The 18,339-nt window shown below is 52.9% G+C and overlaps 1 protein-coding gene across 3 annotated transcripts in view; it reads right to left on the bottom strand.

Moving 5' to 3' along the window:
* Positions 1 to 16,083: 16,083 nt before the first annotated feature.
* Positions 16,084 to 18,339, bottom strand: part of DPP6 (dipeptidyl peptidase like 6) — a 774,296-nt gene continuing 772,040 nt past the window's right edge. For all 3 annotated transcript variants that reach the window (XM_081537115.1, XM_081537116.1, XM_081537117.1), the window contains one exon: positions 16,084 to 17,973. In XM_081537115.1, the coding sequence (XP_081393241.1) occupies positions 17,827 to 17,973 (147 nt within the window). In that variant the 3' untranslated portion in view covers positions 16,084 to 17,826. The remainder of the gene's footprint in view (positions 17,974 to 18,339) is intronic.

The raw sequence follows: 18,339 nt of genomic DNA, 5'->3' as shown, positions 1-18,339 counted from the left end.
CACTTGGACGCAATCTCAAAAATAACAGAATGATCTCTGTTTCCAAAGCACACCATTCAATATCACAGTAATCCAAGTCTATGACCCGACCACTAATGCCGAAGAAGCTGAAGTTGAATGGTTTTATGAAGACCTACAGACCTTCTAGAAGTAACACCCCAAAAAGATGTCATTTTCATCATAGGGGACTGGAATGCAAAAGTAGGAAGTCGAGATACCTGGAGTAACAGGCAAACTTGGCCTTGGAGTACAAATGAAGCAGGTCAAAGGCTAACAGAGTTTTCCCAAAAGAACACACTTGTGATAGCAAACACCCTCTTCCAACGATACAGAGATGACTCTACACATGGGCATCACCAGATGGTCAACACCGAAATCAGATTGATTATATTCTTTGCAGCCAAAGATGGAGAAGCTCTATACAGTCAGTAAAAACAACTGTAGCTCATTTCATGAACTCCTTATTGCCGAATTCAGACATCAGTTGAAGAAAGTAGGGAAAAATGACTAGACCATTCAGTTCAGTTCAGTTCAGTCGCTCAGTCGTGTCCGACTCTCTGCGACCCCATGAATTGCAGCACGCCAGGCCTCCCTGTCCATCACCAACTCCCGGAGTCCACCCAAACCCATGTTCATCGAGTCGGTGATGCCATCCAACCATCTCATCCTCTGTCGTCCCCTTCTCCTCCCGCCCCCAATCCTACCCAGCATTAGGGTCTTTTCCAATGAGTCAACTCTTCGCATGAGGTGGCCAAAGTATTGGAGTTTCAGCTTCAACATCAGACCTTCCAATGAACACCCAGGATTGATCTCTTTTAGGATGGATTGATTGGATGTCCTTGCAGTCCAAGGGACTCTCAAGAGTCTTCTCCAACACCACAGTTCAAAAGCATCAATTCTGCGGCGCTCAGCTTTCTTCACCGTCCAACTCTCACATCCATACATGACCACTGGAAAAACCATAGCCTTGACTAGATGGACTTTTGTTGGCAAAGTAATGTCTTTGCTTTTAAATATGCTATCTAGGTTGGCCATAACCTTCCTTCCTAGGAGTAAGCGTCATTTAATTTCATGGCTGCAGTCACCATCAGCAGTGATTCTGGAGCCCAAAAAAATAAAGTCTGACACTGTTTCCACTGTTTCCCCATCTATTTCCCATGGAGTGATGGGACCAGATGCCATGATCTTAGTTTTCTGAACGTTGAGCTTTAAGCCAACTTTTTCACTTTCCTCTTTTTCACTTTCATCAAGAGGCTCTTCTTTAGTTCTTCTTCACTTTCTACCATAAGGGTGGTGTCATCTGCATATCTGAGGTTATTGATATTTCTCCCGGCAATCTTGAGTCCAGCTTGTGTTTCTTCCAGCCCAGTGTTTCTCATGATGTACTCTGCATATAAGTTAAATAAGCAGGGTGACAATATACAGCCTCGACATACTCCCTTTCCTATTTGGAACCAGTCTGTTGTTCCATGTCCAGTTCTAACTGTTGCTTCCTGACCTGCATACAGGTTTCTCAAGAGACAGGTCAGATGGTCTGGTATTCCCATCTCTTTCAGAATTTTCCACAGTTTATTGTGATCCACACAGTCAAAGCCTTTGGCATAGTCAATAAAGCAGAAATAGATGTTTTTCTGGAACTCTCTTGCTTTTTCGATGATCCAGCGGATATTGGCAATTTGATCTCTGGTTCCTCTGCCTTTTCTAAAACCAGCTTGAACATCTGGAAGTTCACGGTTCACGTATTGCTGAAGCCTGGCTTGGAGAATTTTGAGCATTACTTTACTAGCATGTGAGATGAGTGCAATTGTGCGGTAGTTTGAGCATTCTTTGGCATTGCCTTTCTTTGGGATTGGAACGAAGACTGACCTCTTCCAGTCCTGTGGCCACTGCTGAGTTTTCCAAATTTGCTATGACCTAAATCAAATCCTTTACCATTATACGGTAGAAGTAACAAATAGATTCAAGGGATTAGATCTGATAGACAGAGTGCCTGAAGAACTGTGGACAGAGGTTCATGACATTGTACAGGAGGTGGTGATCAAGACGATCCCCTAGAAAAATGCAAAAAAGCAAAATGGTTGTCTGAGGAAGCCTTACAAATAGCTGAGAAAAGAGAAGTGAAAGGCAAAGGAGAACAGGAAAGCTATGCCCATCTGAATGCAGAGTTCCAAGGAAAAGCAAGGAGAAATAAGAAAGCCTTCCTCAGCGATCAATGCAAAGAAATAGAGGAAAACAATAGAATGGGAGAGACTAGAGATCTCTTCAAGAAAACCAGAGATACCAAGGGAACATTTCATGCTAAGATGGGCTCAATAAAGGACAGAAATGGTATGGACCTAACAGAAGCAGAAGATATTAGGAAGAGGGGGCAAAAATACACAGAAGAACTATACAGAAAAGATCTTCACGACCCAGATAATCACGATGGTGTGATCACTCACCTAGAGCCAGACATCCTGGAATGTGAAGTCAAGTGGGCCTTAGGAAGCATCACTATGAACAAAGCTAGTGGAGGTGATGGAATTCCAGCTGAGCTATTTCAAATCCTGAAAGATGACGCTGTGAAAGTGCTGCACTCAATATGCCAACAAATTTGGAAAACTCAGCAGTGGCCACAAGACTGGAAAAGGTCAGTTTTCATTCCAATCCCAAAGAAAGGCATTGCCAAAGAATGCTCAAACTACCGCCCAATTGCACTCATCTCACATGCTAGCAAAGTAATGCTCAAAATTCTCCAAGCCAGGCTTCAACAGTATGTGAACCGAGAACTTCCAGATGTTCAATCTGGACTTAGAAAAGGCAGAGGAACCAGAGATCAAATTGCCAACATCCACTGGATCATAGAAAAACCAAGAGAGTTTCAGAAAAACATCTGCTTCTGCTTCATTGACTACGCCAAAGCTTTTGACTGTGTGGATCACAACAAACTGTGGAAAATTCTGAAAGAGATGGGAATACCAGACCACCTTACCTGCCTCCTGAGAAATCTGTGTGAAGGTCAAGAAGCAACAGTTAGAACCAGACATGGAACAATGGACTGGTTCCAAATTGGAAAGGAGCACATCAAGGCTGTCTATTGTCACCCTGCTTATTTAACTTATATGCAGAGTACATCATGAGAAACTCTGGGCTGGAAGAAAAACAAGCTGGAATCAAGACTGCCAGGAGAAATGTCAATAACCTCAGATATGCAGATGACATCACCTTTATGGCAGAAAGTGAAAAGGAACTAAAGAGCCTCTCTCTTGATAAAAGTGAAAGAAGGAGAGTGAAAAAGCTGTCTTAAAACTCAACATTAAAAAAACTAAGATCATGGCAGCTAGTCCCATCATTTCATGGCAAATAGATGGGGAAACAATGGAAACAATGAGAGACTTCATTTTTTTAGGCTCCAAGATCACTGCAGATGGTGACTGCAGCCATGAAATTAAAAGACGCTTGCTCCTTGGAAGAAAAGCTATGAGCAACCTAGATGGCATATTAAAAAGCAGAGAGATTACTTTACCAACAAAGGTCCGTCTAGTCAAAGCTATGGTTTTTCCAGTAGTTATGTATGAATGTGACAGTTGGACCATAAAGAAAGCTGAGCACCGAAGAATTGATGCTTTTGAACTGTGGTGTTGGAGAAGACTCTTTAGAGGCCCTTGGACTGCAAGGAGATCCAACCAGTCCATCCTAAAGGAGACCAGTCCTGCATATTCACTGGAAGGACTGATGCTGAAGCTGAAACTCCAGTACTTTGGCCACCTGATGTGAAGAACTGACTCACTGCAAAAAACCCTGATGCTGAGAAAGATAAAAGGCAGGAGGAGAAGGGAATGACAGAGAATGAGATGGTTGGATGGCATCACCAACTTGATGGACATGAGTTTGAGCAACCTCTGGGAGCTGGTGATGGACAACGAAGTCCATGTGGTTGCAAAGAGTAGGACACGACTGAGCAACTGAACTGATCTGACAAGTGAAGTGCGTGTGTGCGCTCAGTCATGTCTATGACTCTCTGCAACCACACGGACTGTAGCCCACCAGGCTCCTCTGTTCATGGGATTTCCCAGGCAAGAATACTGGATTGGGGTGCCATTTCCTATTCCAGGGCATCTTCCTGACCCAGGGATCATACCCACATCTCGTCTCTTTTGCATTGGCACGTGGATTCTTTACCACTGAACCACCAGGGAAGCCCAGAAGTGAAATAGAATCTGCAAATTAAAAAACAAAAGACTCCCTGCAAACTGAAGTCCAGGACCTGATGGCTTCACATGGAAATTCTAACAAACATGCAAAGAACGTATACCAATTCTACTCAAACTCTTCCAAAAGACTGAAGTGGAGGGAACACTCCTAAAGACACTCTGTGAAGCCACTGTGACCCTGATAGCAAAATCAAAGACACGACAGAGGAAATCGTAGGCCAGTATCTTTGGTGAATACGTTGTTGTTGTTTGAGTCATCTTTGACGAATATAGATGCAAACATTCTCAACAAATTATCAAGCCAAATCCAACAAGACATAAAAAGGATCATACACAATGACCAAGTCATATAAACCCCAGTATTGCAAGGATGATTCAACATACACAAAGTTAATGTCATACACCACATCAACAAAAGACAAGACAAAAACCAAGATCACATGATTCTCTCAGTAGATTCAAAAACTGCCTTTGCAAAAATTCAGCATCCATTCATGATTTTAACAAAACTTACAAAAGTGGGTATAGAGGGACTGCATTTCAACATAATAAAAAACTATTTATGGCAAATGCACAGACAGTATAATACTCAACAGTGAAAAGCTGAAAGTCTTCCCCCTAAAAATTTATAACAAAGATAGAACTCACCGCTTCTATTCAACACAGTATTGCAAGTCCTAGCCACAAAAGACAAGAAATAAGGGGATCTCAATTGGAGGGAAGCGGTGAAATTGTCATGATGTGCAGAGGACATGATACTATATATAGAAAACCCTAAAGACTCCACACAAAAACTACTAGAATTGAGAAGTGAATTCAGTGAGGTAGCAGGATATAAGATTAACCTACAGAAATTGGTTGCATTTCTTTACACTAAAAATGAAATATCAAAAAGGGAATGTTAAAAATAAAACACTCCCTTTTTAAATTGCATCCCCTACCCCAAATAAAATACTTAGGAATAAACCTGATCAAGGAGGTGAAAGAATTATACACTGAGAATATCAAATATTAATAAAGGATCCCTTTGTTGTTCACCTCAAACTATCATCAATGTTGTTAATTGGCCATATCCAAATATAAACTAGAAGGTTTAAAACAATAAAAGGACTAAAAAATATTAATAAAGAAAACTGAAGATGGCTGAAAGAAAGTGGGAAGATAGCCCACGCTCTTGGATTGAAAGAGCGAATGTTGTTAAAATAGCCATACCACTCAAAGCAACCTATAGATTTAACGTAATCAGTAGCAAATTATGCATGACATTTTTCACAGCTAGAATAATCCTAAAATCTATATAGAAACATAAAGACCCAGAACTGCCAAACAATCTTGAAGAAAAAGATCAAAGCAGGAGACCTAACCCTCCCAGATGTCGGATAATACTACAAAGCTACAGCAATCAAAACAGCTTGGTATTGGCAGAAAAACAGACATATGGATCAATGGAACAGAGCAGAGAGCCCAGAAGTAAACCCACACACCTACAATCTACAAAAAAATACAATGAGAAGAAAACAGTTTCTTCAGCAAGTGGTGTTGGGAAAGCTGGACAGCTGCATGTAAATCAATGAAGTTAAAACATACCCTCTCACCGTACACCACACAAAGCCAGTCTCCAAATGCCTTAAGGACTTAAAACACATGACCCCATAAAACTCTGGGAAGAAAACACTGGCAAACAGTCTCTGACATCAGTCATACCAAGGTTTTCAGACAGTAGAAATAAAAACAAAAATAAACAAATGGGACCCGTTCAAACCTGTGCGTTGTTGGTGGAAACGTAAGGAAGGTTCAAGAGGGAGGGGACTTATGTATAGCTATGGCTGATTCGTGTCGATGTGTGGCAGAAACCAACACAGTATTGTAAAGTAATTATTCTCCAATTTAGAAAATAAAAGAAAAAATGGTACAACCACTGTAGAAAATATTATAGTACTTCCTCAAAAAATTTTTAACTAGCATTACCATATGATCCAGCAATTCTACTGGATATATACCCCAAAGACCTGGAAGCAAGGTCTCTGTGAGACATGTATGCACCCCTGTTCATAGAGGCATTATTCACAATAAATAAAAATTGGAAGCAAAGCAAGTGTACACCCACTGACAGGCAAACAGATGTAGTCCATACACACACCAGAATATGGTTCAGCCTTAAAAAGGAAGGAAATTCTGACACCTGCTACACTGTGGGCGAACCTCCAGAATGTAAGGCTAAGTGAAATACGCCGGTCACAGGAGGGCAAAGGCTGGAAGACTCTGCTCACGTGAGGGGCCTGGAGTGGTCAGTTCCGCAGAGGCAGGAAGTGCGCGGTGAGGCCAGGGGCTGGGGAGGACGAAGGGGAACCAGTGTTGAATGGTGGCAGAGTTTGGACGATGGAAAGTTCTGGAGATGGGGGTGGGGAAGACCACCGGACAACCCGGATGGGCCTGATGCAGCTTAAGCACACACTTCCAAGAGGTTAATGTGGGCCACTGTATGTGTGTTTCACGACTTTTGAAAAAGAGATAAAGGAGACCACACTAGTTAAGCCAGCAAGCGGGGAAGAGGAGATCGGGAAGGAAGATTCTATCGTGAGTTCCTTCTTCTTCCTCAAGAGGGTCACTGAATGCTCTGAAACCAAGTTTTCAAAACCTCAAATTCACACACAGAATTAAATTATAACCAAGTCTGTCTAGTCAAAGTTACGGTTTTCCCAGTAGTCGTGTATGGATGTGAGAGTTGGACTATAAAGAAAGCTGAGAACCGAAGAATTGATGCTTTTGAACTGTGGTGTTGGAGAAGGCTCTTGCGAGTCCCTTGGACTGCAAGGAGATCCAACCAGTCCATCCTAAAGGAAATCAGCCCTGAATATTCACTGGAAGGACTGATGCTGAAGCTGAAACTCCAATATTTTGGCCACCTGATGCAAAGAACTGACTCACTAGAAAAGACCCTGATGCTGGCAAAGAGTGAGGGTGGGAGGAGAAGGGGACGACAGAGGACGAGATGGTTGGATGGTATCACTGACTCAATGGACATGAGTTTGAGTAGGCTCTGGGAGTCAGCGATGGACAGGGAGGCCTGGCGTGATGCAGTCCATGGGGTCACAGAGTTGGACATGACTGAGCGACTGAACTGACTACTATTTCAATTTATGATTTTCAGATTTTTTTCCTAATACAGAAATGACATATGATGGTTGTCATCACTACCACCTGGTATCATTAGACAATAAAACGAAGATGACCCAAGCCTTGGATTGTGGGCAGTAATATTTATCTTTCTTAGAATAGTGTCCTTTCCTAAGGAAAGTTTTCTATAAAGGGTAGTTTGTTGTTGTTTAGTTGCTAAGTCGTGTCTGACTCCTCGAAACCCTATGGACTGTAGCCCATCAGGCTCCTCTGTCCATGGAATTCTCCAGGCATGTGGAGCGAGTCGCCATTTCCTTCTCCAGGGGACCTTCCTGACCCAGGGATGGAACCCGTGTCTCCGGCTTGGCAGGCGGATTCTTGATCACCGAGCCATCGGGGAAGGCTTACTCTTTAAACGCCTCTGTGGCAGGGTGCTGGCACTGCACGCTGGAGCCTGGGAGGCCGGGTAAGTGCCTCTGAGACAAAACCTGTGTGATGCTTCTCCTCTCCAATCAACTGCTGCGGTTTCTCAAGGGACAGCGTCCCATGGTAGCTGCTTATGAAAACCGAATGAGGGTGTGTTCATCCTTTTCAGATGGGGCAGCTCGGATAAATGTTTATTTTACTTCAGGAAAATATTTATTAGAACCCACGTCAAAGAACCTTTTATCGTCCACTGTGAAAGAAGTCCAAGCTAATCACCCTGTCACCTTTACACACTCACACACAATTTGTCCAGAAAAAGGCTTGAACTTTTGAAAGCCTGTGTATAATAAGAAACAAGCTTACTAAGTTTGGATACAGGAGTATCAAGAGTTTAAGAACTGGTGAGGAAAGGGTACAATTTCCAACCAAACTGTAAAACGCTCATTTTAAAAGCCCAGGAAAACCAGCAACAGAGCGGCTCTGGGGTCAGTGAAGCACGGGAAACAAAAGCAGCCTCTGAGATGATACCCTCAGACGCGCTGAGGAGAGGGCCCGCCGCTCACCCGGAAGACAATTACAGCAGCAAGTCTCAGCGCAGACTGACAAGTTCACAGCCCGGTCAGCTGCTCCGGCGGCCCAGGTGGCACAGCGGTAAAGAATCCGCCTGCTAATGCAGGAGACGTGGGAGATGCGGGTTCCATCCCTGGGTGGGAAAGATCCCCTGGAGAAGGAAATGGCCACCCACGGCAGTATTCTTGCCTGGGGAATCCCATGGGCAGAGAGGAGCCTGGTGGGCTACAGTCCACGGGGTCACAGAGAGTCCGACACGACTCAATCGACCAAACAACAAGAGTCCACCGCTCAGTCTCCCTAAGAAGCGCCTGTAAGAACACAACCCGTCCAGAAAGAAGAACCAGACACACGGCAGCAACCAGGTGTGCCAAGGGCCGGCCGGAGCAGCAGCGAGGCCTGGGGGAGGACACAGCCCTCAGGAAGGGCTGCAGGGGCCCCCCGGACACCCCCAAGGCCTGGGAATGCAGGTGGCACTCGCCGAGAGGCCCAAACGAGTCAAGTCTGCCCGGAGCCGACCTTACCTGATGTCTCCAAAATGGCAAGCCTGGGGAGACAGCGGGAGTCAGTGGGCCTGAGCACCGGGCCCCGGCCGGTTCCTCCTGGCGGACGCTCAGCCAAACGCAGAGACGCCGGGCTTGCTCACAAGGCTGCTGAGCAGGAGACGGGGAACAAATCAAGTCTGCCTCCCAGAAGGCCTGGGGCTGGGGCATTTACAAGATAAGGAATTAGGAAGCCGAGCACGCGGGGAGCGCGGGAGAGGTGATTGGGAAAAGGTGCGGATGGGTCCTTCTGCGCAGGCTCAAGGGGCTTCAGGCTGCCCCAGGCGCCGAAGGCCCGGGCGCTCGTGCAGGCCCAGCTGGAACGGCCCTGGTCCCATCCGGCCGCAACCAGCTCAGCGCCAACTGGGCACAGCTGACCATTTCCCCCAGTTCCTAGGAAACAGCTGGGCAAAGGCAAACGCCTTCCTGTGGAGGCGCCAAGCTGCCTGCCGGACACATGGGTCCTCACCGCCCTGAGGGGTGCGGTTTCAGAGTTGGGTGGCTGAGCCGCAGGGTCCTGGTGGCAGCCGTGCGGCCTTGGGGGGCCTGGGGGCGGCAGGTGGGTGTTCCCTGGGCAGTGGGGGGGCGGCTCTGACTCAGGCCTGGTGGGGGGCCCTCCCCCGGGGCGCAGGATCTGTGCGCCACTCACCCGGCATCTGGAAGGCCCGGGGCAGCCCCTCTGTGACCCCGGCCCTCAGTCCCCCGCGGAGTCCCGCCTCCCTGCCCAGCTTCTCAGACTGTACCCCGGGGACCCTTGGGCCACCCAGCACTTCCCCATGGGCTGGAGCCCGCCCACCTCCTGCGCCCAGAAACCTGTTTCCCAGAGGTTCTTTGGGTTGCAGTTTAAGAAACTCAGAATGCAAACTGTCAGGCACCCTTCCAGCTCTTTGGGTGAGACGAAGATCCCAGGCATCCTGAATCACATGCTGCCCACATCCTCATTCCCTCTGAGCTGGCCTCTGCCTCCTGAGGGGGGATGGGGGCCCAGAGAGGCCAGGACACCTGCCCAGGACAAACAGCAGCTGGCAGGCAGGCGGACGGTGGCCCTCTGACTGCAGAGCCTGTGGTTGGCAGCCTCCACCCGGCCCGTCTGCCCTCACAGCCTCTCAGGGAGGCCAGGGGACCGGACACTGCTCAGGGGCCAGCCCATTCTTGCTGCATGGGTTTATACCCTGCTGCTCGCTGACCATCAGAAGGGCCTCTGTCCACTCCATCCTGGGAGGTGGGACAGGGTGTCCAGTGAGTGACGGGTCCCCATGAGCAGCGAGCTCGCCCCTCTCCCTGGTATCTGCCTAGGAAATCTCCCCCTGCGCCCGGCGGGGTATTCTGGTAGAAATCACAATGTCAGGGGCAAAGATGGATCCCTCAGGACAAACTGCCATGGGACCCAGGTTCCCAGGCCACGCCTGACGTCCAGTGAGGCTGGACAGAACCTGGAGCAGAGAGAGGTTTCCAGCCCGGGCCAGGAAGGAGGGTGGGTGGGCAGTCCCGCTCAGGAAGCCCGAAGCCCTGGTGGGAAGGCGTCTATAGGCAAAACTGGCGGCGGGGGGCGGCTACACCTCCCGAGGGTCAGTAAGCTGCTTTTTGTTATTTCTAGAATTAAAAGAAAGGACTTCGGTTGCCCGTGGGAAGCCCTGAAAGACTCAGGAGCACCTGCCTGGGGTTGGAGGCAGGCAGGCCCCTCAGCCCCGCTCCTGCGGGCCTTCCCGCTCGGGTGTGGGCCGCGGGCCCCACAGCCTTTCCCTGAGCGGCGAGCCGCTGGCAGGGCCGCGGATGCTTCCCGGCTCCACCGAGGTGCACACTGGGAGAATCCCGACGGGAGCCCGGAGGGAGTGGGGAGCCTGCAGGGTCCGGGGGGCTATGGCCGCCCCTTCCCAGAGCGCATAGATCCCTCCAGGGGCAGCCTGGGTGCTGGAGCGGCCTCTCCCTGCCCGGGTCCGGGTGGGAGGACAGGCCGGCTCACGGACCGCCAGGCCTGCCGCCCCCTCGGCCCCGGTCACCCCTTCCTCCCCCACACCCAAGCTGTCCTTGGCAGGAAACCCCGCGTTAGGGGCTCAGTTGCGTCGCTGCCCCCGCCAACCCCCACCCTAACTCCCCCGCAGGGCCTCCGAATGGGACCTTCTCCGGAGGTCTTTGCTCCACCATCACAGGTGATCAAGCGTAGATGCGGCCGGCAGGGGGGCCCCTGACCAGGGGGGAGGCGTCCTCACGGAAGGGGGAAACGTGGACGCGGACAGACAGGCCAGGCGAGGCCGTCGGAAGGTCGGAGGTCTTCCAGCCCAACAGGGGGGCCCCCCTCCCCGCCCCAACACCTCTGTTAGGGGAAGCAGGCTGACTGAAACCGCCCACCCGGGCCAGGCACCACGGTAACCGTTTGCATGAGTTGTTTTACGACAGGAGGTCCTGGTAAGGAACACGGAACTAATAAGCCACCCCCCACCGGAAGAGCGCGGGAAAGGTCAAAAGGAGACACCACAGGTCCGACCGCCTCCCAGAATCCCCCCTCTGGCATCCATCTTGGCTGAATAAGGCGTGCACCACCAGGAAGGACTCTGAGTCAGAATGATAGACTAAAGACAACCCGGAAACTAACCCCCTCATCATAAAACTCAGACTGCGAGCCATGAGGCAGAGCTGTTCTCCTGGGTTCCCTTACCCTCCTGCTCTCCGCCCGGGCGCCCCTTCCCAATAAACTCGCTTGCTTTGTCAGACATGTGTCTCCTCGGGCAATTCATTTCCGAGTGTTGGACAAGAGAGCCCAGTTTCCGGCCCTGGAAGGGGTCCCCCTTCCTGCAACACCTCCATCCTAGACTTTGACCTCGAGAGTCCCGAGAGCGAGTATTTCTGCCACTTAAGCTGCCCGGTTTGGGGCGCTTTGTTAGGGCAGCCCTGGGCAGCTAGGACCCCTGCCAGATTCATCTTGATGAATGATGGACCCGAGTGCAGGAAGACCAGTCAAGCTCCTGGTCCCGCCGCCAGGGCACAGGGGAGGCAAGCTGACCCCGGCCCAGAAAGGCCGCCCACGGAGCCCGCCCGCTCCCCTGTGCCCGCCCACCCCCGTTCCAGCCGGGCTGTGGATGAAGCAGGGCCGTTCTGGGGGGAGGGTAAACCGGGGAGAGAGGGGCAGAGAGAGGCTGTCACTTCTCCAGGGGCAGGAGCTCAGCCCAGAAACTCCCCTGCAACTGACGCGTGTCACACCAGCTCTGAAGCCGCTGCTTGGTCCCCAAGCCTGGTGCTTGAATCATTGAAGAGGGACTTGCGGTTTGCACTGAAGTGCCCAGGGCCGTGTGTTGTGATGTTGATGAGGCCTGATGAGTTATGCAGGAGTGCGAGCCGCGGGGGTCTGGGGGCTGTTACCCACCCACCGCTCCCGGCCTGTGACTGGCAGGAGGCTCCCCAGGCGCTCAATACAGCTCTGTCCCCGCATACTGCAGCGGGTTCCCCCTGTGGGTTGGGATTCCCCAGGGAACAGGCCAAGTGGGGGGTCCCACCTCCTGGAGCAACGCCCCCACCAGCTCTTCCCATGGGAAGTGGAGAAGCCCAAGGAGAGCGGGACCGGGCCAGGGTGGGGGGGTGCCGGGGCTGGGGTGCATCCACACTCCCGGACCCCAGGCGTGTTCCTCCGTCTGCCTCTCCCAGCGTGAAGCTCCCGCCTCGTGACCGGAGGGTCTGCTTGAGCTCCAGGGGCCAGAGAGGAGGAAGGAGAAGGCAGATGGGGCCTCTTGAGGGTGTCGCGGGTGCTGGCTGCCCTGTGGCAGCTCCACATATCTTCCAGCGGTGGAGTCCGGCCCGCGGCGCTGGCTCCTGGGGGCTGTTCCTGTGATCACAGATGGTCATCCAGCATGTTGAATATTTGGGGCCAAAGCCTACGCCTTGGGGACACCTGCTCAGGTCCTGTGGGGCCATATCATTCAGTGCAGTGCTTCTCAAACGTGTGTGTTTGCCTGTGTCCCACTGTATATCACCATCCTGGGGCTGGGGGGTCTACGTTACAGAGAGCCACAATGGAGGCTGACGTGTGACCCACTTAGGGTGCTCTGCTTCCAAACGTTACTCCCAAACTCTCAGGGGCTTCAGATCCTTGTTTGGGACACAGATACAGTGTATACCACTTCCTAGGCTGATCCACTGAGATCCCAGGAAAGAGGGCTGAACAGAAGGGGACTGGAGGCATCCACACGGATTGGTTGCTCAGAACCGAGATCATGACACCCATTTCCAGAAAACCTGGCTCCCGACTGGGGGCTGGGCTTGTCGCCCCCCACCGGACTCCTCCCCCCTGCCACACCCAGAGAATTGTGCTAGACCCTGGAGGGAGGCCTGGGGGTCACTCCTCAAGAAAGAAACGGTGAATGCGCTGCCTTAGGGCTGCGGCTGCCTTGCTGTGTGACTTTGGGCAACTCCCTTGCCTTCTCTGGTCTTCTGAGCCCCTACCTATGTAGTGAGTCACGGGATTCAGATGGTGGTTGGCTTCTTTGAGCCTGTGGTTTGCAGAAGGGAGCCCAGGCATCTCAGGGCCAGCACCCGGTGGCCCGCCCATCCTGACCCTCTGAGAAGCTCCCTCCGGGAGGCCGTGTCCCCGAGGCTGGCTCCTCCTCCAGCCTCAGCGTCCCTGCTTCTGCTCAGCAGCTCTGCTGAAACCTTTCAGGGATGCCAGGTAAAGATGAGAACTCAGGCTTTGGATGGAACGTGTGTGTCTCCCTCCCGCCCCACGTTCACCTGTTGAAGCCCTAATGCTAACAGGATGGTTCTTGGAGACGGGCCTTCGGGAGGTGGCTGGGTTTGGATGAGGCCCCATGATGGGACTGGTGGTGGTGGTTTAGTCTCTCAGTCGTGTCCGACTCTTGGGACCCCATGGACTGTGGCCTGCCAGGCTCCTCTGTCCATGGGGATTCTTCAGGCAAGAACACTGGAGCGGGTGCCACTTCCTCCTCCAGTATGATGGGGTTAGGGGCTTTATCAGATGAGGAAGTCCCGAGCTCTCCCTGTCTCTCTCGGCACAGACACAGCCAGAGGATTCATCTATGAACCGGGGAGAGGGTTCTCCCCAGGAACCTGACTTGCCAGCACCCTGATTGTCAGCTTCCAGCCTCCAGAGCTCTGAGAACTGGATTTCTGTTGTCCAAATCGCTAGCGGACTGATACCCACCCACATCAGATCCAGCAGAGGCAGCTTCCTCAGGGCTCCCGGAGCTGGGGGTCGGCTGCCCTAGCGTTTGCTCGGTGGATGCTGGAGGCGGGTGGGGAGCAGATAGCTCCGTCGTGGGAGGGGGGCTTAGGGGTGCCGCGGCGGGGGCTGGGGCAAGGCTGCGGTTGGGGCTCCCACGTGACCGCCGAGGGGAACGTGTTAGGCTCTCCCCAGCCGGTCCTACGTTGGAAGTGGGGGCAGAATTTGGTCTATACACACGGTCTGGACGTTCTCAGCGTCCACACCGGGTGCTAACAGGCTTCCTGCTCTTTCCCCCCGTGACTGGCCCGAGAGCACACAGCCATGTGCTGCTGGAGGAGGACCGAGGGCCTCTCTGGGATGCCCCTCCAGCCTCTCCTGGGACCCTGAGGTTCCCAACGGCTTTGGGGGAGGTGACCGATCCTCCGTGAGCTCATTTTTCTGGGACTGCCAGGTCAGGCAAGAGAGGAAGGGGATAAGGGGCCTGCTTCCAGGCCAGGGGTACACATGGCCCCCTGCCCACCTCCATGGCACCTCTTTGGATGGGGCGGCCTTGTCCCAGGAGACGCCGTGGAGGAGAAATGACCCGGGTCAGGGCTGTGCTCCCTGCACTGGGGGCTGGGGGGCCGCAGCTTTGTGGTCTTTATTACAACATTTTAAAGCTAATTTACACCTGACGTGGGCTTCCCTGGTGGCTCAGATGGTAAAGCGTCTGCCTACAATGCGGGAGACCCGGGTTCCATCCCTGGGTCGGGAAGATCTCCTGGAGAGAGAAACGGCAACCCACTCCAGCATTCTTGCCTGGAAAATCCCATGGACAGAGGAGCCTGGTAGGTTACAGTCCATGGGGTCGCTAGGGGTCGGACACGACTGAGCGACTTCACTTGCTGCTGCTGCTGCTGCTGCTAAGTCGCGTCAGTCATGTCCGACTCTGTGCGACCCCATAGACGGCAGCCCACCAGGCTCCCCCGTCCCTGGGATTCTCCAGGCAAGAACACTGGAGTGGGTTGCCATTTCCTTCTCCAATGCACGAAAGTGAAAAGTGAAAGTGAAGTCGCTCAGTCGTGTCTGACTCTTTGCGACTCCATAGACTACAGCCTACCAGGCTTCTCTGTCCATGGGATTTTCCAGGCAAGAGTACTGGAGTGGGTTGCCATTGCCTTCTCCGGAGCGACTTCACTTACTAAACCTGAAATAAGCTGCCACACTCAGGTGCGTCGCACATGCCATCTCAAACACACAGGGCAGGCGCCGGGTCCAGGCCTCCCCCGAGGCCTTCTCCTCCATCCTTGGGGGGGAAAAGGGCAGCTGAGTGGAACCGGGGTGGTCCCACCCAGGGGTCAAGGCCAGTGTCTGCTTTCAGGGCCCGTCTTATCACCTTACACCCAGTGTTTCCAAAAGTGGGGAGCATGCGATCTTGTGCAAAACCATCAACTCCCGCCTGACAAGGCGGTGGTGTCCTTTCTGGGAAGGGGGCAGAGGAGGGGCTGCAAGCGTGACTGTGGGCGCCAGGGTGAGCATGCCCGGCTGGGGTGCGCCCAGCTGCGTCCTGCCTCTTGATCGGGCAGGGTGCCGGCATTCAGCTGGGGTGACCAGACTGATGGCCGGTTTCTCTGAGCAGCTGCTCGATGGTTTGGAAGGTTTATTTAATCGAGCTCTCTGCTTCCAGGCTGGGCTTCATCAGACTTACTGACTCAACAACAAAGCGAATGACTTTCTAGCAGATGCAGGTTTCCTAACGCCTTCGAGCGAGCAATGCAGTGGCCTCAACGGAGAGCTGGTTTACTCCTAGTGCTGAGGAGTGCCTCTACGGCTTCACTTTGAAACTTCAGGCATGAAACTCAAATTCACTTCTCTGGTTGATCTGGCACTTTGATGGACTTACCCGGTCCCGCCCTTTCTACCATTGGTGCCAATGCTACCGTGGATGCAGGTTTTAGGAGCTGCAAACGAACCCTTGAGGATACTTCAGACCTGGTCAGGGCCCAGTGAGGACCTCGAAGACTCCTTAAGCATCGGAACGCTTTCTGAGGTGAAGCGGGGTGGAGGCTAAGCAAGAAAAGAGCTCTCGAGTGGTAAAATAATGTTTTATTCCATGGATGAACAAACACTACCATGCCACACCTCACTCCCTCCTGCCAGACCTCGTGGCCAGAGCCGGCCTCCCCTTTCAGACTGAGCTGGCTGTGCAGTCGGTCAGGCCCACTGACAAGACAAAAAGCATGGCCAGGTAGCACTCGGAGCAGTCCTGCGGGCGGCACCTTCATCCTTTTCCCAAATGGCGATGCATCGCCTGAAACAAAATGTCCCGTGACGGAGATCTTCAAGTCGAACCAAGTGCAACTGACATTCAAAGCTCGTGGAGATGAAACTCAAACCCCTGAACACCAAAGAGCGACACGGACCTGTCTTCTCTGCAGACGAGGATGTCAGGGGCCCCCCGCTCCCCAGCAGGAGCGGGACTGGGAGACATCGGAACTCACGTTCAGGCTGTCAACAAGCTCCAGAGGCGATGACGGTCTTCGGTGCATTTCCAACTGCACTTGTAGAGACAGCAGCTTGGCCAGGCTGTGGGCATGCAGGCGAAACACGACGCGGACTCGGCGGAGGGCAGGGGGCAGCGGCGAGATGACTGACCGCAGTCCTGTCTCTATATACAACGAAGTGAAATACACATGGATGCTGGCTGCGCCGCTGAGCAGAGGACGCCTCACAAGGCCGGGCTGGAACGTCGCCGAGGCTGCTTGCGTGCAGGAGGTGGGGGGGACATGGCCACCCCCCGAGGCGGGGGGAGCGATGCTGGCGCGGGCCCCCGCTTTCCTCCAGGGTTCTTGTCACCCGAGCACACGTGACGGGCCTGGAGGTGGAGTCAATGCTTGGTCTTTTCATGTTTTTTAACCAAATGTCATCTGAAAAGACAACCCATCCAGGAGGAGAAGGATGGACTTCAGAACACATGGAAATGAACGCTGTGAATCTGAGCCAGATCCTAACGCACTTGGTGGGAGACGGGTTTTTATTTACGACCTTTTAGTGAACAGTGCCGGATGTCATTTGCAGTATTTTGAAAGGTCCCCACAAAGTCTAGACACGACCTTGAGGGGAGAGACGTTACTTCTGATCTGTTTTTTTTTTTCATCCAAACAAGTGCAAAGCCTACATACTGACTGAACAAAACCAAGCAAAACAAAGCAAAAGCAAAAAAAAAAAGCGCACAGCAAAACAATCCTGTGACCAGAGACAGTGCCAGGTAAAAACCATAGAAAAATACAAATTAATTCCAGAAGGTTAACCATTAGCATTAGCTACAGTGACACTTTGTACAGCCCCTTAAAATGCAGAATCTCCTAATTACAGAAGAAGGGAGTGGGCCAATCTAGGGACAGGTACTGTGAAAATAATTGTGCTCTGGTTGGTCCATGGCGCGTGACGTCACGGGGGGGTGATGCTCCCGAGTGGGTGCGGGACTCGGGGGGAGGCCGGGTCTCACGCTGCCGCTCGCCAGCTCCAGTTCCAGGGCCAGCTTCTGCACTGCCGTCCAGGCTCCGCTTCGTTCCTTGGGGAGGGTCGTGGGGCGGCCCCGGTCACGCTGGAGTGGGGGGAGGAGGCGGTGGTTCCAGGCTCCGAGGAAGCCCCTCGTGGGCGGTGACGCACCTCCACCCTGGCAAGGAGCTTGTTTCTGGAGCAGAAATGCCTTCGGACCCGAGACACGCATGCGATGAAGGTGGCGCCCCGGCCTCCGCGGGACAGGCCGCAGGGTGCCCGGGGCCGCGCGCCGGGTCCCAGGATGGGCCGGGCGGTGCGTCGGGGCTCAGTCCTCCTCCTCCTCCTCTCTCGCTGTGGCTGCGGGGAGCTTGTCCTGGATCCTGAAGCACTCTACGAAGAAGCCGAGGAGGGAGCGGTACAGGTGCTGCTGGAGGGCGGCGCTGCGGAAGTAGTGGCCCTCGTCCGGGTAGATCTGCAAGGGGGCAGAGGACTTACCCACGGGGCCACCGCCGCGCGTGTGGGCCGGGCGCCCGGGAGACGCGGGGCCCCCACCGCCCGCGTGGCCAGACTCTTCGCTCCGACGGCAGAGGGTGTCCTCAGAGCACCAGGGAAGAAATCGGGCGACACTCTGTTTAGTCGACTGGGCGCATCTGGCTCTGCTCGTTTGAATTCGCAACGCGGATCCAGGCTCGGGGGCCACAGAGGCAGCAGCCAGGCCTGCAGGGGTCAGGGCTCCCAGAGGACTGGGAAGAGCCGTGCCTCGGTGACCCCAGTGTGTGCAGAAAGCTCCCGGCTCGCCATGTGCTGAGCACAGGGGCTTTCCCGGACCTCAGTGTCC

The sequence above is a fragment of the Giraffa tippelskirchi genome, chromosome 10 (assembly GCF_054371585.1).
Source record: "Giraffa tippelskirchi isolate mGirTip1 chromosome 10, T2T-mGirTip1v1.2.pri, whole genome shotgun sequence".
Classification (NCBI taxonomy): domain Eukaryota; kingdom Metazoa; phylum Chordata; class Mammalia; order Artiodactyla; family Giraffidae; genus Giraffa; species Giraffa tippelskirchi.
The sequence above is the reverse complement of the archived record's forward strand: the minus strand, read 5'-3'. Positions and strand labels throughout refer to the sequence as shown.